The 26,717-nt window shown below is 54.6% G+C and overlaps 1 protein-coding gene across 2 annotated transcripts in view; it reads left to right on the forward strand.

Moving 5' to 3' along the window:
- The first annotated feature begins 805 nt into the window (after positions 1-805).
- The window catches only part of LOC124233906 (protein bicaudal D homolog 2), a 49,762-nt gene continuing 23,850 nt past the window's right edge, over positions 806-26,717 (forward strand). For both annotated transcript variants that reach the window (XM_046651195.1, XM_046651194.1), the window contains exon 1: positions 806-1,141. In XM_046651195.1, coding sequence (XP_046507151.1) covers positions 902-1,141 — 240 coding nt within the window. In that variant the 5' untranslated portion in view covers positions 806-901. The remainder of the gene's footprint in view (positions 1,142-26,717) is intronic.

A 26,717-nucleotide genomic window follows, 5' to 3' on the forward strand; every position in this document is an offset into this window, starting at 1 on the left:
ACGAACGCAGCCTTCGCCAGACCACACAGCTAGCGCGTGGAGCAGGGACGATGGGAACAGAAAAGCAGGAGGATGGCCATTCATTTAGCCAAGAAACGCCGACGAAACCCAGCGAGGGGGGAAGTCTGAGGATCGGCAGGGTGTCTGCCTCGTCTCAAGGGGTCTGCGCCCGGGACGACCATCGCAAGGGGACCCTGCGCCCCGCGAGAGCCGTGCTGCGGGGGTTGGCGCGGGGCCGCGTGGCGGGTCCCGAGTGGGTCGCCGGCCCCGCGCGGTCGCCTCCCTCGGCGATCGTCCCTGGCACGCCGGCTTCTGCCCCATCCCCGGAACGCGAGTGCGCCGCGCGTCTCCGCCAGCAGCCCGCCCCGTCGGCGTGCAGTCCCAGCCCCGCCCCGCCCCGCCGGCCCTCGGCCCCCTGACGCTCGGGAGCTCCACGAGGGCAGCGCGGCGCAGACCCGAGTGGGCCCTTAGCGGTCCAGCCGACCCACTGTCAGCCAGACCTCGCGGGCCCGGGGCGTGGGCCCCGGAAGGTACCACTGCTTCCGGCTTTGCGACGGCGGCCAATCACGGCAGGGACGGGCGGGCGCGGGGCACCATGGGCCTTGTAGTTCGGCGCGCGGGAGGGACTACAGCCCCCACAATGGCCCGGGCCGCGTCGGCCGAGGCGATGGCGATGGGAGGGGCCGCCCAGCGCGGGGCGCGGGCCAATCACGGGCGCGTGCGGGGCACGGCGGGCCGTGCAGTCGCGCGGACGGGACCACGGTCCCCAGAGTGCCCCGCGCGGCAGGGAGCGCACTGCGGCTGCGCGGCGGCGGCCCGGGCGCCGTCGGGCTGGGCGGCGGCGGGGACGGGAGCCGGCCAGAGCCTCGGTGCGAGCGGCGCGACCCGGGCCGCGGCCACCATGTCGGCGCCGTCCGAGGAAGAGGAGTACGCGCGGCTGGTGATGGAGGCGCAGCCCGAGTGGCTGCGCGCCGAGGTGAAGCGTCTGTCGCACGAGCTGGCCGAGACCACGCGCGAGAAGATCCAGGCGGCCGAGTACGGGCTGGCGGTGCTGGAGGAGAAGCACCAGCTCAAGCTGCAGTTCGAGGAGCTCGAGGTGGACTACGAGGCCATCCGCGGCGAGATGGAGCAGCTCAAGGAGGTGAGGGGCCGGGCCAGCCGGGCCCCGACCGACCTCCGACCCCCGACCCCGACCCCGACCCCTTACAGGGCCGGGCCGACCCCCTTTCTGCGCCGAGCGGACCCCTCGCCGGGCCAGGCCGGCCAGCACCGGGCGCCCGGGGTCGGCGGGCCGAGGTGTGGGGGGCGGGCGCTGGGTAGCCCGCTCTGGGGCAGGCTTCGGGGCGCGGGGTGTGTCCTCTGCGGTTTCGCCTCCCGGTGGGGATGGGGGGCGTGGGATGGATGCAGGTGACCGGCAGGGAAAGGCCAGGCGTCGGCCCCGTCACCTCCAGCAGATCCCCTCCCCTCCTGGTGCAGCTGCCTTCACCGGCTTCGGTGAGCTCCCTGAGGCCGGGAGGGGGCTCGCTTTGCCTGTGGCCATCCCGGCTGGCTGGGGTCCCCCAGTCCCCTCTCCCGGCTCAGCGCTCACCTGGGCGCCCTTCACACAACCATCGTTACTTGTCTGGGATCCGTGCTTCTCCCGCCCTCTTCCTGTCCCAGCCGCTCACCCAGGCCTTTCCCTGCGTTTGGGTGACAGGTCTGGGGGTGTTCGTCAGGAGGGAGCCTTGTGTGGTTTCCACTCCGCGATGAGGAGGTTCGACCCGGGGCTGCTTGAGAGCATGGCAGGGGAGAGCTGGGCAGTCCTTCCTGAAGGAGTTCTCCTGGGTGATTTAAACATTGTTTTTCTCTCAGTCTTCCTGACTCCCCAGCCCTGCTGTAGGGGGTGGGGAGGGAGAAGTGGGTTTCTGGGTGGAACACCCAGGTTTGGACCCTGGCCCTGTCCCTGGTGATGTGGCTGTGGGCAGGGGCCTTAGCTTCTCTCTGTGCAACATTGCTCACCCAGAAAGGGTTGGTCTCAGGGTCGTGTATTTGAAAAGGCCAGGTATGGTGTCAGGCATTTGACCTGTGTGTTTCTGTGACAGCAGGCTGCTCCCCCACCTGGCTCTTCCCTTGTCCAGGTGGGCTCTTGGCCCTTGGTCTCAGGATCCACCCTTCTTGCTGGTTCCTCACCTGTCCACCTCCTGGCAACTCCGCTCCTAGTGGCCTTGGGCAGGTGTGTGGACTGTTCAGAGCCTCCATGCCTCACTGGGGGACCAGTAGGAGCCTTTTCTGACAGTGAAGAGGAGAGAATGAATTAATCCACATAGGTGCTTAAGTCCTTGCCTGGCGAGCAGGTGCACGGTTAGCAGCAGTAAACGACTGACTGGGGGCGTGGGGTGGGGGGTGGCAAGTGGTGGGTCATCCGACCCACGGTCCTGTCCTCTGTTAGCAGGTATCGGTGCCTCCTCTGAGCCAGGCTCTGCTGGCATTGGATCTATAAGCGGGGTGGGGGGGATGCACCCACCGCAGAGGGAGGCCAGGGAGCTGTGAGAATGTGGAATAGGAGTGCCCTCACCCCATTCTGATCTTCTGGAATGGGCCTCACCTCTCCGCAGCTCAGAGGCAGGCTGGGCTCTTGTCCTCCCCTCAGAGTTTGTCCCAAGCGCCTCTGGCAGCGCGCACAGTTCCCTTCTGCGTTCACAAGCTGACATCCATGTGTGCTGTAAGAACGGACTATTGTAGATGGGGCTAGTTCTAGCTTAGGGATCTTTCACTTGTCAGCTCTTCACTATCAAAGACACAAACGTTTTGGCCAACGTAAGAATCTTGGCTCAGTTTTGTGGGGTGCGTCTGGAGGGTGGGCTGCGGGAACCAGGAGGAAGGGAGACCTGCATTCTCTGCCGGTGCTCTCCAGGCAGCTGAGTGCTTAGCTTGATGTCACCTCTTGGCTCCCATCCGCACTGGCCACATGGCCTTGGACATGATGCCCCACTGTGCTGAGCCTCAGTCTCCCCTGTTGTGGGTGAGATGAGAACAGTTCAGCTGGAGGTCCCAGCAGAAGCTAGAGGAAGGTGCGTCTGTCTCAGTGGATCCTGCCGGAAAGCTTGCACCAGTTCACTCGCAGCTGTGCCAGCTCGGACTCTTACCAATGTTTAATTTTGGCTAGTGTCATGCTTGAAGATATTAATCTTTATTTTAAAAACGCAGACTTATGGGGACAATATTCGTTGGGTCTTTGTTTTCACCTCTAGAGATGTGGATTGTTTTTATTCTTAAACTTTACTTCTTGAGCTGAAGTGGGTTCCGTTACTTAGAAATGATGCTGCGCAAGGAGGAGCTTGTGCTTCTCCCAGTGTGTGCAGATAATGCCGTCTCAGAGGGAGGGACACTGGCTGGCTGGTCCCGGGTGAGTGGGTTCGAGATGCGGAAGGTCCTGTGGTGGGCTGGTGTGTGGTGGAGCTGTCCCTGCAGCCCTTCTCCCTCGGTGAATGTGTTTGTGGCCCTGTCCGTGTCCTGCTAATACAATGGTGTGTATTTGGGGGGCACCCACTGGCCCGTTTTGCCTAATTACTTTGCTGGTGATCAAACCTGGCTTAATAAGGGCCCCCATCTGTCCCAGGTCCCACTGTTCCTGCTCTCCGCCATAGTGGGGAAGACAATCTGACAGGTTTTAGTCAACCATGTAGTATTTCCTGTCCTGAGTGGCCGTGGGATGCCCCACTCTTTGTCCTCAGCTGTACCTTCAGTGGGGCAGGTGTGCTGGGTGGGCAGCTCCTACCTGCAGGGGAGTGGGTGGTTTCTGTGGGGACATGACGGGTGGAGGGCAGGCCAGGGGCAGGGTCCTGGTGCACTCTCAGCCCCACCCTCGCTGGGCTCCCAGAGAGAGCAGGAAGACCAGGTCTGGACACCCTCGTTGCTGTTGGTGCCACCTCAGGCACTGGTCTGTGCAGTGCGCTTCCATCCTGGGGAAGCAGTGGATGGAGTTTGTTGAGCTGAGGCAGCGTAGGCTGGGCACGGCCGGCCCACGGCCAGTGCTTCCTGATTCAGCGTCAGCAGTGCCTTCCCTCCCCCTCGCTCAGGCCTGCATCCCCTCCCCACTGTCCCCACAGTCACCTGGGCTCTGCTCCTTGTCCTAGTGTGGTCTGGAGCAGCCCCTTGTCTGTCCCACTGCCTTCACTGCGCTCACCCAGCTCCTGAAGCCCTGCCTGCCCTTCAAGCCTGGACGCTTCTGGGAACCTTCTCTGCCACCTCGGGACTTGTCTGAGCCCAGCTCCTGGACGTCCCTCCCATCCTGCAGGCTCAGCAGCTGCATGAAGTGGGGGAGTGGGGGTGGTCAGGGCTGGTGGGAGCGGCTACTCTGTTCCCTCTGCTCCTCCTGCCCGCCCTCCCATCCGTCTTGTAGTCTCCTCTCCCAGAGGATGGGGAAGCAGAGCTGCAGGGAGGGAGTGACTGAGGAAGGCCGAGAGCCCAGACGAGTTAGAAGGGTCCTCAGTACTAGTTTCCATCTGAGTCCTTGTGTGGAAGTCATGCCCATTTAGTCCTACGGCCTCTCCCCTGTGGGTGAGCTGCTCCTGTTGTACCTCCCCATGCCTGCTGACCCTGCAGTCCCCACACCAGCCCTTGGGGTCACCGTCCCACCTGCTCTTGCAGGCGAGGCACCTCACTCTTGTCTTTTCTTTCCTTTTCCTTTTTTAAAAAATTGGCCGCATGCTGCCTTCTGCTGACGCAAACCTAGCTCTTGCATGGCTGGGTGTTGCCGCCCTCTAGTTCACCTGTCAGCCCAGTCTTTGTTGTGCCTACTCTGCCTGCCTCGGGGCTTGTGGTCCCTGTCCAGTGTGTCCTGACTGTGATGCTGGGAGGTGCCCAGCTCCATCTGCACCAGGAGGGAGGAGCTGTCAGGTCCCCGTTCCACAGGTGGGAGCGCCAGGGCTCAGTGTGAGGGCTGTGTGTCAGCAAGACGTGATGTGGCCCTGAGCGGTCCCTTCCCTGGGCCTTGGTTTCCTCCCTGAAGCCCTGGCAGTGGAGCAGTTCTCCCTCCGTGATGGCGTCAGGGCAGCCGGGGACCCCAGTCTGCAGGCTCCTGTCCTCTGCTGCCTGGGGTCTCGGCTTGTCTACTAGCCTGAGGGATTCCCTGGGTGGTCAGAGGGGATGCTGGCCCCTGGAAGGGGGTGCACCAGGCAGGCTTTCTACAGCTGTGTTCCCCCGGCCCTGCCTGCTGTCACCCCGTCGCCTGGCGCAGAGGCTGGGAATGTGGACATTCCACTCACTCGGGCGGGGCAGCCTCACAGTGGACGAGCAAGTCTGCGTTCTCACCAGCACCCGGTGTCTTCTGACTTTGTCCTCCTGGCCAGTGTGGTGAGGGAGAAGTGGTGTCTGGCCTGTCAGGTTTGATTGATTTCTTCTGTGAAGCAGTCTCTCCTGCTATGACACTTGTTTTGAAAACGGGAGTTTGTTCCAGAGTGGTCGACATTTGAGGGAGCAGCATGAGCACGATGAGAGTTTAGCGTGTGCTTCTGTGTGACTGAGTTCCCAGGAGATGCCAGGTGAGCACAGAACCTGCTCCTGCGACCTGCCCGCCCGCTCTCCGTCCCCTTTCGGAGGCCTGCCTCCCCCCAGACACACGCCCGGTGCCAGGCCTCGGGCCTTGTCGAGATGCAGCCTGCCTGGGTTGCAGGGTTTCTGTTTTTAAACTGGTTAACACGTGTACAGCTGTCCTGCCTTTTTTCATTGATTTTTCAAAGTAAGCTGCTTGAGAATGGTTTTAGATTTACAGGAAGACGGTAAAGATGGTTCAGAGTCCCTGTGTGCCCACCACCCTTTGCCCGTCTCTGACGTCTTCACCACTGCGGAGCGTTTGGTACAGTTGATGACTGCCAGCAATGCACATCTTAACTTGAGTCCATCCTTCCTCCTCCTCCCTGAGCTCTCCCTGCCCAGGACCCCATCCAGGCCCTGCAGGGCACTTAGTCCTCGTGGGTCCCCAGGCCCTTGCTGTTGAGTTTCTCAGGCCTCCCTTGTGTGTGGCGACTCTGACAGCCTTGAGGAGGACTGGTCAGATATTTTGTCCAGTGTCCCTCAGTTGGGATCCGTCTGATGTTTTTGTCATCATTAGAGTGGGGCTATGGGTTTAGGGAGGAGGACCACGGGGTGAAGTGCCCTTCTCCTCACGCCTGTCAGGGGTCCGTGACTCATCTCTGTTGATGCTGACCTTGGCATTGATCCCCCAGCTGACGTGTCAGTTGGGCGCCTCCACTGTCAAGGTGCTCCCCCCTTGAAACTGCACAGCCCCCACCCAAGGAGTAGGGAGTATGCTCCCCTCCTCGAGGGGAAGAATCTACATACATTACTTGGAATTTTTCTGCATGGGAGGCTTGTCTCTTCCCCTTTATTTATTTGTTCATCCATTCATTTATATTGATACAGACTCATGGGTGTTTATTTTATGTTTAGACTATGATCTAATGCTGCTTTATTTCCTTGCTCAACTTGTTCCAGCTATGGCCCCTGGCAGCTCTTCCATTTGGCTGCTCTGCCTTTTGACATACCATCGTTGTGATTGTTTCCCTCCTTCTGTCCTTCCTTTCCTTCCTCCCTCCCTCCTGTCCTTTCTTCTCTCCTTCCTACCTCCCTCCCTCCTTTCCCTCTTTCCTTCCTTCCTCTGTCCCTCCCTCCCTCCTTTACCCTCCTCCCTCCCACCTTCCCTCTTCCTTCTGTCCTTTCTTCCCTCCTTCCTTCCTTCCCTCCCTCCTTCCTTCCTTCTGTCTCTTTCCCTTCTTCCTTCCTGCCCTCCCTCCCTCTTCCTCTCCTTCCCTCCCTCCCTCCCTCCTTCCTTCCTTCCTTCCCATGTTCCCTCCCTCCCTTTCGTTTTGAGCACTACAAGATGCTCCAGGCTCATCCTGTGTGTTTCCTGCCCCTGGAATCAGCTGTTTCTTCAAGGAGCCCTGGTTCCCTTATCGGAGAAAGGTGTTAGAAGCCAAGACATGGGTGCTGGGTGTGCTCATTGCCGCTGGGCCCTCTTAGCTGACAGAGCCAGGAGACAGATGTGTGTACACTGGCACACATTTACACACACATCTATGAACAGTTCAGATGCAGCCACCTGTGTGTATGCTAAGCTCAGCATGAGTTCACACTGATGTCTCCAGCTGTGTCCTCTCCCCACATGGATCGATCCCTCTGCCTCCCCTTGCTCATCTGTAACCTCCGTCCACCAGTGAGACACCTGGCTCCCCAACAGCCACAGTCATATGACCGCCTTGTCCAGCACACCTCACAGTGGAGTCAGAAGTGCTGATCTGTACCTCCTTGGGAAATAGTCTGTCAATTAGAGCACAGTGCTTATGTGCAGTTCCTTTTGCCTTTGGTCTTATCCATGCTGCTCGTTTCCCAATAAGTTACTTAAGAAGCACCTTGTTCCCCATCCCTTCAGTGAGGTGGTTTCATCCATTTGTAAAACAGTTAGATTGTTTTCCCACATTCTATATTCCGTTCTGAGATCCACTGGCCTCCTAAATGATTTTTTAAAATTTGCATACATTAAGGTTCACTCTTTGTGCTGTTATCTGGGTTTTGAGAAATGCATAGTGTCGTTTGTCTACCATTACAGTGTCATACGGAATAGTTTCACTGCCTCAGAAAACCCCCCTGTGCGTCACCTGTTCACCCCCTGCCCTGCCCCACGAACCCCGGCAACTGCTGCCTTGCTGCCCCCGTAGCTGCGCCTTTCTAGAATGTTGTGTGACTGGAGAATGTTGCGTGACTGGAGTCATACACCATGCAGCCTTTCTGATTGGCTTCTTTCATTTAGAAATAGCATTTAAGATTCATCCATGGTTTTCTGTGGTTTGATAACTCTATTTTTTCTTAAATCACAGAATAATATTTCATTCTCTGGCTGTACCACAGTTTATTCAAACTGGGCATCTTGGTTGCTTCTAGTTTTGGATGATTATGAACAAAGCTACTGTCAACATCCATGTGCAAGTGTTTGTGTGGATGTAAGTTTTCACCCATCTGGGCAGACACCAAAAGTCACGATCGCTGGATCATAGGGTGAGAGTGGGTTTAGTTGTATAAACACCGCCAAACCTTGTCTTCCACAGCCTCTGCGCCGCTCTGCCTGCCCACCGGCTGCAAGGAGAGTCCTGCTGCTCCACGTCCTCGGCAGCACTTGGTGATGCTGGTGCTCTGGATGTTGCCATTCTAGTTGGTGTGGTGGCCTCTCATTGTGCTTTAATTTGCAGTTCCCTCATGACATATGACATGGAGCATCTTTTCACGTGCTTATTTGCTGTTTGTATGTCTTCTTTGGTGAGGTGTCTGTTCTGATCTTTTGCTCGTTTTGAAATTGAGTTGGTTTGTTTTTATTGTTGAGTGTGAGGAGTTCTTGGTCTGTTTTGGACACAAGTCTTGTTCTGCAGGTATCTTCTCCCGGTCTCTGGCTTGTCTTTTCATTCTCACAGTGTTTTTCACAGCAGAATTTTTACTTTTTTTTTAAGGAAGATTAGCCCTGAGCTAACTACTGCCAATCCTCCTCTTTTTTCTGAGGAAGACTGGCCCTGAGCTAACATCCATGCCCATTTTCCTCTACTTTATACATGGGATGCCTACCACAGCATGGCTTTTGCCAAGTGGTGCCGTGTCTGCACCCAGGATCCAAACCAGCAAACCCTGGTCCGCCAAGAAGCAGAATGTGTGAACTTAACCACTGTGCCGGCCCCAGAATTTTTACTTTTAATGCCACTTTGCTTTCATAGATCACGTTTTTGGTGTTAAGATCTTCATCACCAAACCCAAGGTCACATAGCTTCTTCTGTGTTTTTGTCTACAAATTGTAAGTTTTGCATTTTACATTTAGGTCTGTGGTTCATTTCTAGCTAGTTTTTGTGAAAGGTCTAGGGTCTGTGTCCGGATTCACTTTTTTGCATGTGGATGTCTGGTTGTTCCAGCACCAGCTGTTGAAGAGGCTATCCTTTTTCTATGAAATTGCTTTTTGCTCTGTTGTCAAAAATCAGTTGGTCTTGTGTGTGCTCGCCTACTGGGCGCTCTCTCCTGGCCCGTTGATCCATGCGGTTATCCTTTTGCCAGTACCCCGCTGTCCTGATCGTGTGTTCTGGTTTTATTGGGTTTCTCTCATTTTACGTGTCACTGATAAGTCTTTCCCTTAGGCCCTGTGGTTTGTGTTGTGTGGTCTGCACTCCTGAGCAGGGTTTGCTGGCTGGGTCTTCAGCCTGGGACTGGCGGGGCTGATCATGGTCACCATCAGTCAGGGAGAGTCCCTTTTTTTTAACCTTGAGAAGTAATAGAATGCACATGGTTGAAAAGAAAAGTCACTGGTCGAGTTGGTTAGATTCTTGACAAAAGAAGAGTGTGCTCCTTCTGTGTCTTTGTGCCCTGTGCTTTCAGGAGGTGCCTGGGACTTCCATCTGGGCTCAGCCTGTCGGTGTCGGCTTGGCTCCTGGTGAACCTCCTGGTGAGCTGCTAGCTTCCTGGCCTTGTGCATTTGACCCAGGCAGCAGTCAGGGGAGGGTGTGGAGATGGCCACTGGTCAGACTTGCGATCAGCTCCCGCTCGGGCGTTCACTAGCTGCTTGCCCTGTGGGTCCCTCCGAAAGTGTGACATATGTGCCCCATTTGGTGTCGGGTGCCTCCACTGTCGTTTCAGGTGCCCGCCACCCTTGGGAGACCCTTTCTGCCCTGCCTTGCCCCGTTCTGGCCCCTCCTGGGGCGCTCGGGTTGGACTCCATCCCAGAGACGCCTGCTCTCTTCTTCACCGGCCTCGGGACGGGTCTGCAGGACTCACTGGATCTGTGGTCGGTGTGGGTGTGCTCCAGATGCCAGGCTGGGGAGGCGGGGTCTCCGCACGCTTTGCTGCCACGCACACCTCCTCCCCTGTGCTCTCTGGGTATCCATGTCTCTCGCCTCCACTGTGGAGGCTCTCTGTGCCTGCGCCGGCTGAGTCTAGAATGCCTTCTGTTTTTAGGACCCAGGTGGGACAGTGAGGCTGGGAGCTGGAGTGCGCCTGGGCCAGAAGCACTTTCCTTGGCTGTGGTTTGCTGGGCGGCTGCTGCGACTTGGAGCGGTACTGCAGCTGTGTGGGCTGCAATATGGCCCTGGGCTTCTGCATAAGCCGGTGCCCAGGATGAGTTAGGAGCAGCGCATGGTGAGCCCCCGTGCCTGCGCTGGGACAGAGTGGACATGTGCATACGTACCTGTGTGCGTACGTCTGCATGCACGTGTGGCAGTCAAAGACAGCACAGGAAGGATCCCGCAGGCCTCACTCCTCCAGGTGACCTCGGTGTGTAGGAGGAAGGGAGAGGCTGGGAGACCAGACACCTGGCTTCAACAGAGGGTCCAGGCTGTCCTGCCCTGATCCTCAAGTTCTCACCTCTTTTCATGGGCATAGCAGAGTCCTCAGTTCCTCGGGATGTGGGAACCTCTCTTGGTCCCTTGGGCACCCTGCTGGGGTGACTGACGGAATGTCAGATGTAGGGGCACTCCGCCCCTGAGACCCTTTCTCTCACCTTGGCTGCAGCTGCTGACAGGCCCGTCTGCCTTCAGAGCCTCTCTGGGCAGAGGTGAGCATCATGTCAGCATCGCAGCCCATGCCCACCTCTCCACAGGCTCCACTCTCATCCCCAAAGCTGCAAACTCCGAGTCCTTACAGGGACATGGCCTGACGTAGAGTCTCGGGCCACTTGCTGACCGTGAGGCTAGCTGAGTGTCCCTTCCCAGAACGGGCCTGGTGAGTGTGGAGACGTGCTGAGGTGGGAGGTGACATGAGAGCTCCTGGGCTGCTCTTGTGGCATTGCCAGCACGGCGTCTTTCTGACAGCTGTGCCTGCCGAGCCATCCTCCGTGGCCTGGGACAGACGGGCAGGCAGCTGCCCCTGCTGCCCTCACTGCAGCCGTTGAATGGAGGTTTGTGTCTGGAAGCCAGCTGCTGTGGAAGACAGGCTTGTCCACAGGCCCCAGGCATGGCCTCTGTGTCCCTGGGCAGAAGAGCCGGGGCTTGTGGGGACCACCACCAGCCCCAGGGCTCCGCTGGCCAGCAGCCTGTCTGCTGACCCTGAGCAATCAGCGTGTAATCTCCTCTAAACGGGGCCGATGCTGGCTAAATCCCTCCCGCCCAGGAGCGGATCCCAGTCTCTAAAGGCAGCTTAGTGCTTGGACACAGCCCAGGCTGGCTGGGGAGCTTGGCGGGCGATGGGACGAGGGTGAGCAGATGGACGGCGGGGCCATGACAACCACCGCAGCCCACTCTGTCCCTGTGTGGGCGCTGGCCCTCAGGTCCTTTCTTCTGACCCTCATGGGAAACTGAGGCTGGAAGCCACACGTGGGCAGGGCAGCTGGTGGAGGACAGATGGCAGGCACTTGCCCCTCCTGGGCCTGGGAGGGGGTCTGGGTGGGGTGGGCTCTCAGCGTGCTGGGCTGACGGATGAGGGTTGTCCGCTGGGCACAGTGTGTGCAGGTGTGCCTGCAGCCTCTGTCCTGCCCCTTGGCCCCAGGAGGTCCCGCCCTCTCCTGCAGCCTTCCCGGCTCCTCCCTGCTGCCCCTCTGCCAGGTGAGGCTGTCAGGGATCCTTGAGTCAGCTCCACCCCTTCCCCAGCACACATCACCCACCTTGGGACACCCCAGCTCTTGGAAGCACCTGGCTACAGAGAAGAAAAGTGGTTTTGGAGTGAGAAGCCCTGTGGTACCATGCGGGTAAATCCTCTGGCCTTCCTGAGCCCATCTGCTCACCTGTGAAACAAGAGTGATAAAGATTTCCAGTTTGCAGGCTGTCCTGAGGGTCACATGAGAGTCATGCCCACTTCTGTCTCCTTAGTGTGGTAGCTGGCCTTCCAGGGTGCCTTGAAAATTCCTGCGGGCCTGAGTCAGACCCCCCTCCAGCCCCCCTCCCGCTCAGGAGACTCACTGAGGGGGAATGGGAGCCCCCCTAGGTGGGAGTGGATGGGAAGAACCGGCTGAGGGTGGTGAGCTGAGGTCTCAGGGAGTGTTCCCGGTGGTCCCTTTGGGTGATTGGTGGGTGCATGAGGGCCTGGCTAGGAGACGGGTCTCTTCTAGTTTCTGAGCTGACTTGGGTTCCGTGGAAGCGTGTGTGGAGCCACTGTGGGACATGACATCTCCTGAGGTCCCCCAGGAGCTTTCAGAAATCCCGCAGCATGGGCCACACTCAGACTCATCGAGTCAGGAGTGTCATGCTCCTGGAAGGGTGCCAGTGGGAAGAGGAGTTGGGGCCCCGCCCTTCTGCTGCAGCTTACTCGTGGGGTCTGAGCCTTCCCTGCCACGTGCGTGGAGCGTCACTCTGCTTGCGTCTGCACGGTTGTAGGATTTATCCACATCTCTCCACCTTGTTCCACAGTTGGGACCTAGGAGTACTGCCGGCCCCTGTGCATGAGCTGATCGGAGAGCCCCCCCTGTGTCTGTGGACAGGTTGGGGACCACCAGCTGCCCTGGACTGGGCCTGGAGAGGACCCCTCTCTGGAGGTGTTGTGAGCTGAGGGCAGACCAAGGTAGATGGGGAGCCTGGGAGCCATTCTTGCTGCTGAGTCACTGGGGCTGTGTCCCCTGCCACCGGTGGAAGAGGGATAACGAGGAGACACCTACAGGGCCTGTCCCCAGCTCCCCAGCAGACCCCCCAGCACCTGTCCATTCATTGGACCTGCTGTCCTTGTTCACCCACTCGTAATGTGGGCCTGTCACCCCACACCATCCTTTGGTGTCCCCATGTCCTCCCGGTCTTCCAGTCTGTCCACAGGTGTTTACTGAGTGCCTGTTGCTTGCCAGGTGTGGGCTTGCCCACTCCAGCTCTGCACCCCAGAGAAAACACAGACTCAGTGCCAGGCAGGGGGTGCCTGGTGCACCAGTGCTGGCGTTCCCCCACACCAGGCCCACCCCTGTGTGAGAAGCCGCCTTGCCCCACTGCCCTGGCCCATACTGTGTGTCTGGGGGTTCTGGCCCTGCCTCCCGCACCCGCTCCCTGTGTCTGAACTGGAGTGATAGTGCACCAGCCAGAGTGTGGCGTTGGACGCGGGGAATTCTGCAGGGAAGGAGGCAGCTCCGGGTAGCCCCTGGCGTGTCTCCTGCCTGCCACCTGCTGTCCCCCAGACTGGCCACCCTGAGCTCCTCTGGCAGTGGCGGGCTGCGTTTTTCAGGCCGCCTCTGACCTCAAGGTCAGATGCTTCTGGAGCAACTCTGACTGCTTCCCAGATGACTTTGTCTTCTAAGTGGCTCTCGTTTTCAACACTGCAGCATCATTTACCTGTCAGAAGATGCAGAGTTGTCTGCGCTCTTGTGGCTACCCCGCAGTGAGGGTCTCCCACACATGCCTCCCAGCCCGGGCAGCCCTGCGGCCCTCCTGCCGTGGTCAGGCTCTGCTCCAGACTTCCGGGTTGGTGGGCTGCCCCAGCTGGCCTTTGTGTCTGCACCTCCAAGGGGCGTCAAAGTTGTGCGTGTCGGCAGTCACCTTCTCTCTGAGTGGCCTGCGAGTCGTGGTGGCTGAGTCACCAACACCTCCCCTTGGAGGACAGCGGGTCACTGGGTCTGGTGCTTGGGAGCACGGCCGCTGTGCACACCCGTGCACAAGGCCCTGTGGCCCTGCCTCTCACCTCTCTCAGTGACACACGCGAGCGGACCCGTCTCCCCTTGTCCAGGACGGACATGCACAGACGGCCACCTGGTCCCCTGGTGAGAAGGCCAGGCCCTTCACGGGCTCTGCCGCCTCAGTCCCCCAGCGCTGAGGGCGGCCGGGCCGTGCCAGGATGGAGACAATCTCCCTGAGTCCTGTGAAGTAGGGCCGGGGACTAGCATGACCAGCCTCAGCCAGATCTGGGGATTAACAGGCACTGCCCCAGTCAGCCAGAACATTCTAGATTCCAGGGCCCGAGACCTGGAGACCCAGAGATGGAGGGGCCAACTGGCAGGTGTGCCTGCACTTGTAACCATGTTTCTGGCTCCCAGATGATTCTGAGGCTTGGGCAGCTGAGCAGCGGGCCACAGGCCAGGTCTTGGTTCTGCCTCTGATCCCTGCCACCTCTCCTCTACCTCTCTTGCCACCCTGCTGCTTCTGGGAGTTTGGTTGCTCCCCTGTGAAAGCAGGTCCCTCCTGTGAACAAAGCTGATGGGCTCACATTGTGACGTGCACAGACCTTGGGTTGTTCCCTCCTGGGGCCCCTCCCAGCTGCTTCATCTCCTCCCAGACCCCATCAGAGCTGGAAGGGTGCAGGGGGCCTGGAGTGTGGGGGCAGAGCTGGCCCACCGAGCAGGGACAGGGCCGTGCGCCGGGCCTTGGAGCCGCTCCGAGTGTGGGTGCTGTGTAAGCGCCCCTCGTGCTGGGGTCTTCCCCAGGACCTCTGTCTGGATGAGTCCTGTGGATTGCTGGCTCCAGCCCTTCTCACACCCCTCTACCCCAGCCCCATCCCATCTGAAGTGAGTTCTCTCCAGCTGCCAGCAAGGCTGTGCTACTGTTTGGGGTGATTGGAGGGCTGTGGCCTGGGGTGAACCTGCAGTCCACTTCTTGCCCCGTTTCCTGCCTGAACTTTGCATTCTCGTGTCAGGTTTTTGCTGAAGTGCATTTATGGAAAGTTGATCTTTCATCATGTCTCTGATGCCTTCGGTTTCGTATGTAGTGAGTAACTGGGCTCCCTGGGGTGTATTCAGACCTGGGGCACATTGGGTCTGGGTTCTGTGAGTCTCGGGACGGATTCTGTGCAGTAGAGCACAGACATCAGGTGTGCCTGCACCCCACCTGGGCACACCCGCTCGTCTGCCGCTTGTCCTCTGAGCATCTGTCTGTCTAGTGCTGTGCATTTGGATAGCATTTCAGATACTGGGTCCTTATTGTTGGGTGGCTTCGGATGTTTTTTATAATGGTTTGATTCTATTTCAATATTCGGTTTGAGAAACCACTTTGTTTACTTTTTATTGAGATATAATTTACTTTCCGTTTATGTTTAAACCCTATTTATAGTAGTTTTGATAATTGTCATATTGCACTTTTTTTTTTTTATTAAAATGAGCTTTTGTTGGAGTGTAAGAAAATATGGGAACTACACAGATCATAGCAGTACAGCCCGAGGCCCCCCCCATAGCCCCACAGAGGGAGAGGCGGCTTGTTGTCAGTGTCCCAGGACTGCCCTCTGATGCTGGTGTGGGGGTGATGTCTGGTTCTGCCCCTTAGCTCTGGCTTGCTTGTCATCGCCTGCTCGAGGCAGCCCCACAGTGCTCGGGTGTGTGTCACTTGGCGTTTGTGTCATGAGGTGATGTTGCCTGAGTGCACAGATTGTCGGCACGTGTTTCTGGTAGGGTTCCGTGTGGACGCACAGTGCTTCCTCACTAAACAGCAACTGCAGGCTGGTTCCACTGCTCTCTGCCCTGCTGCTGCAGGCCTTCTCCAGGGAGCTGGCCCCGACTGGAGGGAGGACGGGGCTTGTTCTGCGTCCCCTCGCACCTGTCTCTGGCCCCGTTCCATATGGGTGTGTCAGAGACTAAGGGACCCTCTGTGAACTAGGACCATGACCATGTGCACTGCACAGATACCCACACTGTTCTGATGGGGTGGACAGTGAGGCTGCTGCAGAGCAGATACACCTCTCTGGGGGGCCTCAAGAACTGGCCACCCATGTTGTGAGGGGCAGCCACTCGAGGGCTCACTCTTCATGCCCTGGCACTCCTCCTCACTGGACTCGACGTGGCTTATTTCTCTTGGGGCCCAGGTCCCAACAGCTGCGTCAGCACTGGGCTGGGCATTCTGCACACAGCCCAATCCGCAGCCAGGCTCCGTGAGGGGAGGGACTCACCCCGACTCACAGCCAGTTTGGGGGCCCAGGCAGCGAGCACCACAGTGCCCACACCTCCCTCCTGCCCAGTGGGTTCTGGGGCCTGCTGTGGCCGAGAAGGAAGGGGGCTTTTTGTCCAGGGCTTAGTGGCAGGTGTAAGGCCTGGTCCCCTCCTAGCCCACCTTGTGCTGCCTGTGGGCTCTTGCTGCACCCGACCCTGCACCCGGAGCACCCCATCCCTCCAGGCTCTGATCTGATGCACAAGTCCTCCCCTGCGCTGGGCTCAGGGACGGGCCCTTCCAGCCTGAACTTAACCGTGTTCCTGTAACGAGCCACAGAAAGTGAGTGCCGGGTGATGACGAGGTGCTGGCCGGTCCTGGGGTCAGCAGACTGTTGCCTTCAGGACACATGTGGCCGTCCACCTGGTCTGCTTTTGCCCATTTTTGCGGCTCTTGTCTATGGCTGCTTTCGCACAGTGATGGAGTTGAGGGTCACTGCAACAGACCCCATGCCTGTGTGATGGTTAATTTATGTGTCTCCTGGCTGGACTGAGAGACACCAGGTAGCTGGTGAAACATCGTTTCTGAGTGTGTCTGTGAGGGTGTTTCTGGAAGAGGTTAGCATCTGGTTCAGCAGGTGCCTCCCCAGTGTGGGCGGGCATCATCCAGTCTGTTGGGGCCCAAATGGACAGGAGGTGGAGGAGGTGCCAGTTCCCGCACTCGCTCCTCCAGCTGGGGCGTCCGCCTTCTGCCCGTGGGCATGGGTGCTCCTGGTTCCCGGGCCTTTGGACTCCGACTGGCTGCAGCACGGGCTCTTGGGTCTCCAGCGTGCAGACAGCAGATCATGGGGCTGCCAGCCTCCGCACCTGCCTGAGCTGGCTCCTAGCATGAATCTCCTCTTAGGTGCATCTGCGTGCATCCTCTTGGTTCTGTTCCTCGGGGAGCCCTGACTAATACAGGTTCTGGTACTGAGTGTGTGGAGCTGCTTGGAGTCTCTTCTTTTTGCTTCCCTGTCCCCTCCCTCCTGTCCTTATCCCTGCCCCGGATGCCCCCTCTCACAGGGACTTCGGGCTCTTCCCCTGGGGGTGGGGCAGGGTCTAGGCCCAAGGCATTTTGGAGACCTGTACCCTGAGCACGGCGGGTTAGGGAGAGGAGGATGGGGCCTTTTGCCTCGAAGGTCCACACACTCCTGTGGGCACCAGGCTCTCAGTCTCCATCGGGTTGCTGGCCCAGTGTGGACCTCAGACCCAGCGGCCCTCTGAGCCCCAGGCCTGGCGCCCACACTCTCAAGGCAGTGGCCCAGCCTCACGCTGGCCCGCGCCAGCTTCCCCATTGAGTTGTGTTCCAGTGTACCGTCTCTGCAGAACCAAGCCTGGGCCTGATGTGGCCCGTGGGGCTGCAGTGTGCCAACCCGTGGTCTAGGAGTGCTTCTCATCAGTGGATCTGTGGAAGCCCCTTGTCCGTGACTGTTATCTCTGCTTCTCTCTCTGGATCTTAGCCTTTTTGGGGTGGTGGGGACCCAGGCCTGGCCTTGGATGGCAGAGCACAGGCTGGTGTCTGGGGCCCCCGCATGCCGCCTTCTTCCTGGGGACATCGGGAGTCTCGGCATGTTGATACCAGTCAGCAATACCAGCTCTGGAGGCAAGAGGGGGCTGCCCGTCCACTGTGGGGGGGGGTCCCAGCTTCGGGGGAAGCAGAGGTTTGGTTTGCTGTGTGAATGTCCTCGTGGGAACCCCACCCCTGCTAAGACCCCACCCTCACAAGGGGTCAGTGGTCGGCTCTTGTCTGCGGCCCGGCAGGCCCAGTGGGAGCTGTGGTACAGGAGCCCTGCGCTTGCTCCACCTGCGCATCCTGCTCTCCTGGCGCCTGCAGCTGAGGCCGCACCGCCCCGGGCCCCGGGTCCAAGCGGCATCGGCCCTCCTTGGGTTCTTGGGGGCCCCTCCCCCTGCTCCCTGCTTGTCTTTGTCCTTGCTCTGACAGCAGTTCTGGGGCAGCCACTCCTGCCACGCCCCATGCACATCACCAGCACCCTCCCCTGGATTTGGGGTTCACTTGGCCTGGACCTCTGGTCCTCCCACCTGCCTCCGTGTTCTTGTTGGCATGGTCTGGGCCCAGCCTCCAGGTTCCTCCTGCCAAGACCTCCCAGTCCCCAGTGTCCCTCTGCTCCCCCTGCCTAGGGGACTGGACTGTTGGATTCAGTCAGATGATTCTTATTTGGGGACAGGCTGGGTGCACTGTGAACAGCACTGGTCACTCTCAACGCCAGTCTGGGGGTGGCATGGGGAGCTCGAGGAGAGGGAGGCCAGGCTCCTGGGGGAGGCCCAGACTGAGTGGGGCCAAGAGAAGAGGGTGTGTGCTGGGCCAGGGGCAGATGCCTCACAAAGCGCCCGGGACCTTCTGCTGGCATGTCTTGTGTGTCACACGCTGCTCCGTGGCATGTGGCCCCTTCCCCACGCTTGTCTCTGAAACCCTGCCCCTGGAGGCCCCGCGACGCCCCTGCCGCAGCCCCAGGTGTTTGTGCAGCGTCCACATGAGTGTGGGTGAACTTGAAGCAAGACTGGGCTGACCTCAGGCCAGGGCTGGCCGGCCGTGTTGGGGCTCGCCAGCCCTGGGCAGCTTCAGAGCCCTGGGCAGGGTGTGGGCCGAGAGCCCATGTCAGAAACAGTGTCAGCCCGCCTACAGCTGAGGCAGCCCCTGGGGGGCATCACAAAGGCACCACCACTGCCTCGACACCCAGACGAGTGTCCCGTGGTCCAGGAGGGCATGACCCGTCTTCCCCAGAGCAGCTGGGAGGTTTGTGGGCAGGGCTGGGGTCGAGGCCCCGGCTGGATCCCCGAACTGCCGCGGGTCTTCTGGGGGCCCTCGGGGGGCACCCTGGGTGGGCACCAGCCTGGGAGTTGTGCGGTGAGGCTGGGAAGGCTGCAAGGACAGGCATACCCACAGCTAGACACCCCAGTCAGAGGGTACATGCCGCTGCTCTGAGCGCTCCCCCTGGCAGGGAGGCAGGTTTCGAGGTGGACTCGAGGCACACAGGACGGCGCGAGGTAGGGGCGAGGTTGCTCTGGTCAGAAGAAATGTAGACAGGTGGGCTGAGTGGCCCGGGGCTTACCTTTCCGACCCTCAGCCTCCTGGCCTGTGAACTGGGCAGTGAGCACAAGGACAGCATCTCCTGCGTTCCCAGTCTCCAAGCCGGGAGTAGGATGCTTCAGAAATGTGCAGGTCATTGTCTTAAATGGCTTTATGGAGGCCTGAGCATCTCTGTTTAAAGGATTCAACCTGGTCAGTGTTCACATGGGCATGCACTCCTGAGGCCAACAACATGCAGGGGGACGAAGGTCTCCAGCACCCAGGTGTCTCCTCGTCCCCATTGGTGATCTCTCCTCCCCATCCCCAACCACTGTACATGTCTTTCCGCATTTTCTAGAGTTTTATGTAAATGGAATCATACAGCAAGTATTGGTTTTTGTCTGGCTTTCCACGGAGCATAATTCTGAGATGTATCCATGTTAACGTGAGTATCAAAAGCTGCTCCCTTTTGATTGCTGAGTAGTATTCCACTGTTAAGCTGCACCACACTTTTTAAAAAATCCGTTTTCCTATTGATGGTCATTGGGTTGATTTCAGTTTGTTTGGAGGTTAGAAATGTGCGCATTCCTTCAGCGTCTGTGTGGACATGTGCCTTCGTTTCCCTTGGGTAAATACTGAGGAGTGGGTGGCTATGCCATCCATCAGGGAGGTGCTTACCTTTTTAAGAATCTGAGAGTTCCTTCCCCATGTGGTTGTAACATTTTACATTCCCCGCCAGCAGTGTGGGAGAGTTCCCACTGCCCCACTCTCAGGCCGGCGGCCTTGGTAGGGTCAGGCATTTTAATGCTTGGCGTCCTCCCAGCTATGGAGTGTTGTCTTGGGGAGCACTCATTTGCATTTCCGTCATCACTTCCAGGGCTGAGTGTCTTTTCATGTGATTCTTTCCCATAGAAATATCTTCTCGGGTGAAGTATATGTTCATTTCTTTTATCTTTTTTTTTTTGGTGAGGAAATTCGCCCTGAGCTAACATCTGTGCCAACCTTCCTCTATTTCATGTGGGATGCTGCCACAGGATGGCTTGACGAGCAGTGCTAGGTCCGTGCCTGGGGTGTGAACCTGCGAACCCTGGGTCACTAAAGTGGAGTACACGAACTTAACCAGTACGCCACTGAGTAGCCCCTCTTTTACCCACTTTTTATTGGATTGTTTTTCTGATTGAGTTGTGAGAGTTCTTATATTCTGGATACAGGTCCTTTACCAAGTTTGTAATTTGCACAGATTTTCTCCCAGTCTATGACTTAACTTTCTTTCTTTTTTTTTTTTAATGAAGAGTTCTGGAGATTGGTTGCCTCACACTACTGAACTGTACACTGAAAAATGATTAAGATGGTAAAATTTATGTTGTGTATTTTATGACAATCACAAGATTCCTGGTTTAAAAAAAAAGTCCTAAGTTTTATCAATAAACGAATTATTTGTTTTACTGTTGTTTTTGACTCTGTTCGTGGTAGTGCTTTTTGTCTGGGAGTCGTATTTTGTCTGCTATTAGTGTAAGTATGCCAGCTTTCTTATGATTGTTGTTGCTTGGTAGATCTTCTTATTTCTGTTTGCTTTCAGCTTTCTGTGTCCTTATTTTTGTCCTGTGTGTCCCATAAATAGCGTGTAGCTGGACTTTGTGTAGGTGTGGTTTCTCACACAGTCACGTGCCGCGTAACTGTTGGGTCAGCGGCGGACCGCAGGCACGACGGTGGTCCCGTGTGATTCGTGCCGTGCAGCCTGGGTGTGTGGTCGTCTGTGCCATCTAGATCTGTGGAAGCACGCTCCGTGATGTTCACACATCCACAGAGTCACCTAATGATGCGCGTCTCAGGTCGTGTCTCTGTCGTTGAGTGACGCGTGACTCATCTGTGAGCTTGTTTTCTGTTTTTGTTTTAGATTCCACGTATAAGAGAGATTCTGTGGTATTTTGTCTTTCTCTGTGTGATTGACTTCACTTAGCATAATGCCCTCGATCACCGTCATGCTCTTAACTTGTTTTTCAAACACCTTAAGTTCTTAGTTTTGAAGACCAGATTTCCAGTTTTTTCTTTCATGGGTCATGTCCAAGGTCGCAAACATTTTCTCTTATTTTCCCCTGGAAGTCTTATACCTTTAACATTTAAGCCTATGATCCATTTCTAATTAATTTTCATATATGCCATGAGGGTGGATTGAAGTTCATTTTTTACATATAGATACTCATTTTTTTCCAGCACCATTATGTTAAAAAATTATCCCTTTTCCTCCAGATTGCCTTTTTCAGATCAGTTGGCCATACGTGTGGGTCTGTTTCTGTGCTCTGTATCCTCTTCAGCAGACCTCCTTGTCTGTCCTTATGCCAGTACTGTGCCGTCTTCCTTAGTGGAGCTTTATAAGTATTGAGCTCAGGTGGTGCTAGTCTTCCTTCTTTGGTTTTCTTTTTCAAACTCCTTTTGATTATTCCAAGTCCTCTGAATTTCCATATGAATTTTAGAACCAGCTGGTCCATCTCTACCAAAAAAATGCTGGGATTTTAATCAGCCTTGTAATGAATTGGAAGATCTGTTTGCGGAAAATTGATATCTTAACAATCTTGAGTCTTCTGGCCTATGAACATTTATTTAATTTTTCTCAACAATATTTTGTGGCTTTTAGTGTATAAGTCTTGTACATCTTCTGTCAGATTTAAGCATAAGCATTTGATATTTTGATGCTATTGTAAGTAGCATTTCTAAAATTTTCACTTTATTCCTAGTATATAGAAATAAGTTTGATTTTTGTATATTGATCTTGTATCCTGCCACCTAGCTAAACTTACTTCTTCTTTCTGGAGGCTTCTTTGTAGCTTCCTTTGGGTTTTCTGTGTAGACTGTGGCGTGATGTGTGAGTAAAGACAGTGCTGCTTTCTCCTTCGCAGTCTGGATGCCTGTGGTTTTCTTGCTTCCTTGGCTGTAGGCTGGGAGCCGTGGTGCACTGTGGAGCAGAGTGGGAGACTCAGTTTCCCACATGGAGTAGTGTCAGCTGTCAGGAGTGGGAGAGGCCCTTCACCAGGCTACGGAAGCTCCCGTCTGTTTGCTGAGCGTTTGTCAGGAGCGATGTTGGATTTTGTCAGATCATTTTCCTGCATCCTTTGAGGTGATCATGTGGATTTTCTTTTTTGCCTGTTAATATGCTGAATTACCTTGACTTTTTTCCTAATGTTCATGAACCCTGCATTGTTTGAATCAGCCCCTCACTGTATCACAATTTCTTATCCTTTTTACATATTGATGAATTCTATTTGACAAAATTTTGTGAAGAATTGTTTGCATTTATGTTCATCGGGATAGTGGCCTGTTGTTTTCTCTTTTATGCTGTCTCTGGTTTTGGTCACAGGGTAATGCTGACCTCATAAAATTAGTTGGAGAATATTCTCTCCATTTCAGTTTTTGGGGAGAGTTTGTGTACAGTTGGACTCACTTCTTCCTTACGTGTCTGGTAGCATTCACCAGCAAAGTGCCCTCTGGGCCCGGAACGTTCTCTGTGGGGCTTTCGTGGCACGTTCAAGTGCTGTGACGATGCAGGACCCCGGGTTGCCTGTCTCCTGAGGGGCTCTGTGGTTTGTGTCTTTCAGGGGTTGCTGTTTCATCCGAGTTGTCACACTTGTTGGTGTAGAGCTGTTGGTGGTGTTCCCTCATTATTCCTATTCATATCTGTAGTGCTGTCCCCTTTGTTCCTGCTGCTGGTCTTCTCCCCACCCGGGTGGTTTGGCTAGAGGTTTATCGATTTGATTGATCTTGTCAGAGAAGTTGCTTTTTTTTCTTTTCATTGATTTCTATTCTGATCGTTATTATTTGCTTTTTTTCCTTTGGGTTTCGTTTGCTCTTACTCTAGTTTGTTTGTCTTTAGTTTTTACTTTTTATTGAGGAAAAACATATAGAGCACAAATCATGAGTGTGAACTTTCACAGGCTGAACACACCCACGTGATAAGCCCCCAGGTCAAGAATCAGAACATCTCCAGCCGCAGAGCCCCCTTGAGGACCTCCCTGACCCAGGAGAGGCCTGCCCTGACTTGCACCCCCAAAGCTGGTTGTGCTTATTCTGGGCAGTGTACGTGTAATTGGAATCACACAGTATATGCTCTTTGTGTCAGGCTTCTTTCACTCAACATTATGTGAGATTCATCTGTTGTCTGTATAAGAGTAATTTACTCATTTTCGTTTCTGTGTGGTATTCCGTCCTGTGACTATATGTCTCACAGTTTTTCCCTCTCCTGTTGACAGACACAGGGAAACTTTCTGGTTTGGGGCTTTTGTAAATAATTCTCCTGTAAACATGTCTTTTCACGCATGTGTGTAAGCATTCCTCTCCAGCGGGAGTGGGAACACTGGGTCATAGGACAGCTGTGTGCTCAGCGTTAGCACCTGCTGTTTTCCTCAGTGGTTGTACCAGTTACACTCCCGCCACCAGAGGATGGAGTTCATGAGTGTTTTAGGCTGGGTGTGACTACGTGTGTCCTAGTCCACCATCAGTACTGTCCAGTGTTTGTTGAGCAACTGATTGAGTGAATACACAAGCACACGGCTGAAAAAAGAGACAGTTGTGACTGGGGCTGGCTGAACTCTTGTCAGACACCATCTGGGCCCAAAGACCAGCCATAAACAAGAGTCAGCCCCTGCCCTAAGAAACACACAGCCAGTATGGAGGGTTTAAAACTGTGCTCCTCCCATTGACTGATGACTGGATAAAGAAGACGTGGTGTGTATATATACAACAGAATACTACTCAGCCATGAAAAAGACAAAATCATCCCATTTGCAACAACCTGGATGGACCTGGAGGGTATTATGCTAAGCAAAATAAGCCAGACAGAGAAAGACAAACGTCGTGTGACTTCGCTCCTGTGTAAAATATAAACAAACAGTGGACAAAGAAAACAGTTACCAGGGGAAGAGGGGTAGGGGGTGGGCACGGGGGTGAAGGGGAGCACTTATATGGTGACAGTCAAGAAATAATGTACAACTGAAATTTCACAATGATGTAAAACTATTATGAACTCAATAATTTAAAAAAAAGATTAAAAAAAAACCCTGTGCTCCAGTGAGCTTTATGGGCTCTGTGTTCAGTACAAGGGAACTTGAACTGTCTGGCACTTGGAGGTGAGGAGCATGGCAGCCATGAGGCACAGCTTGAAGGCCGTCATCCCTCTGCCTGGAGGAGGCCCCAGGGTCATTTGGGCGAAGGCCATCACCAGCTGTGTGTACACAGGGCCCAGGCTCTTGGCCTCGCGAGCCTCCGTGGTCTCCTACGTTGAGAGGGCTCCACCCCGCAGGGCTGTGAGCTGCGCCTTGAGCTTTGCACACAGGGCCTGGTCGGGCTTTTAGGGTGGAAGCTGAGGTTATTGATTGGGTTGTTCTTTTTCCCTAACATAGTCAGTGCTGTAAATGTCCTCCTCAGAGCTTGCTTTAGTGGCCTCTCACAAATTTGCATATTGATTTCATTTTCATTCAATTAAACATACTCTGGTTCCCTTTCAGCTTCTTCTTTCACCCATGCATTACTTAGAAGTGTGTTGTTGAGTCGCCAGATATTGGGGAATTTCCCAGAGATCTCCACACTTAATTCCCTGTGGTCGGAGCACACGCTTCGTGTGACCTGAGTCCTTTCCGTTTGAGGCACGTGTGAGAGCCAGTGTGGTCCGATGGGTGGATGCTTCTGTGCCTTGGATAAGAGTGTGTGCTGCTGCCGCAGGCGGGGTTCTGCCCCTGCCTCAGGCTGGTTGGTGCTTGTCCTCTGTGTCCATCCTGACGAGCCGTCCCCTTGTTCTGTGAATTCTGGAGAGGTGGTGTTGAACTCTCCCAACTGGAGTTTTGGATGTCTGTTTGTTCTCGCAGTTCTGCCAGCTGTTGTTTCCTGTATTTTGTAGCTCTGCTATTAGGTGTATAAACATGTAGACCTGTGTTCTCTTTGTGAATTAACCTCCTTCCTCATTATTATGAAATGACCCTCTCTCTCTGATAATATTCTTTGCTGTGAAATCCAGTTTATGTGATATTAATAGAGCCATTCCAGCTTTCTTTTGATGAGTGGTAGCATGGGTTATCATTTTTCATCCTTTAACTTTTTAAAACAACTTTATTTATAAATTCTTATACCATATCATTTACTGATTTAAAATGTGAAATTCACTGGCTTTTAGCATATTCACAGAGTTATGCATCTATTACCATAGTAATTTTAGAACATTTTCATTAGCTCAAAAAGACACCCTGTGGCCCTTAACTGACACCCCCTCCAACCTCCCCACGCCACCCCCAGCCCTGGCAACTCTTGATCAGCTTTCTGTCCCTAGGATTTGCCTGTTTGGATGTTTCATATAAATGAAATCATGCAGTATGTGGCCCTTTGTGCCTGGCTTTTTTCATGTAGCAGAATATTTTCAAGGTTGGTTTGTATTGTGCCATGGATTAGTAATTCGTTTCTTTTTATTATCAAGTAACACTTCCTTGTATGGATAGACTACATTTTACTTATCCATTCATTAATTGATGGATGTTTGGATGGTTTCCACTTTTTGGCTATTATGAACATTTGTGTACAATTTTTGTGTGGATGTATGTTTTCATTTCTCTTGGGTCTGTATCTAAGAGTGGAATTTCAGGACCATATGGTAAGTGTATGTTTAACTCTTTGAGGCTCTGCCAGGCTGTTGTCCACAGCAGCTGCACCATTTTACATTCCCACCAACAATGCACAAGGGCTCCAGTTTTTCTATATCTTTGCCAGACTTGTTATTTTCCTTTTTTTTTGCTTGCAGCCATCCTAGTGGGTGTGAGGTGCTATCTCATTATGCTTGGACTTGCGCTTCCCTGATTTTTGTTGATGTTGAGCATCTTTTCATGTGCTTGTTGACCATTTGTTTATCTTCTTTGGAGAAATGTCTGTTCAAGTCCTCTGTCCATTTTTTAATTGGGTTGTTTGTCTTTTTATTGTCGAGTTATAGGAGTTCTTTATATATTCGGCATACTAGACCATTATCAGATATAAGGTTTGAAAATATTTTCTCCTATTGGGTAGGTTGCATTTTCACTTGATAGTGTCCTTTGATGCACAAATGTTTTAATTTTGGTGAAGTCCACTTTATTTTTTGTTGTTGGTTGTGTTTGGCGACACGTGTTCCCATTGTCAACAAGGTCATGAAGGTTTACTTATCCATGTGTTTTCTTCTAAGAGTTGTGGTTTTAGTTCTTTATGTTTAGGTCTCTGATCCATTTTGAGTTAATTTTTTTTTTTTTTTGAGGAAGATTAGCCCTGTGCTAACTGCTGCCAATCCTGTGTTTGCTGAGGAAGACTGGTGCTGAGCGAACATCCATGCCCATCTTCCTCTACTTTATATGTAGGACGCCTGCCACAGCATGCCGTGCCATGTCTGCACCCGGGATCCAAACCAGCAAACCCCGGGCTGCTGAAGCGGAACGTGTGCACTTAATCGCTGCGCTCCCAGGCCCGCCCCTATTTTGAGTTAATTTTTGTACCTGATGCAGAGTCAGGATCCAACTTCGTTTTTTCCTGTGGATTTCCATCTGTTCCAGTGCCGTTTGCTGAGAACTGTTCTTTCATCACTGAATCATCTTTGTACCCTTGTCAAGGGCAGATGACCCCCAAGCAAGGGTTTCTTTCTGGACTCTCTTGTGCCCTTGGTCTATAGTGTCTGTCCTTATGCCAGTACCGCACTGCTTTGATCATTGTAGCCTCATATTAAGTTTTGAAAGCCAGAATTTGAGTCTTCCCAGTTGTTCTTTTTCAATATTGTTTTAGCTGTTCTGGGCCCCTTGCAGTTCCTTATGAATTTCCATTTCTGCTGAAAAAAGCCATTGGAATTTTGATGGGGATTGCATTGAATCTCCAGTTAATTATCTTTTAAAGGGACTTAAA

The sequence above is a fragment of the Equus quagga genome, unplaced genomic scaffold, assembly GCF_021613505.1.
Source record: "Equus quagga isolate Etosha38 unplaced genomic scaffold, UCLA_HA_Equagga_1.0 270_RagTag, whole genome shotgun sequence".
NCBI lineage: Eukaryota > Metazoa > Chordata > Mammalia > Perissodactyla > Equidae > Equus > Equus quagga.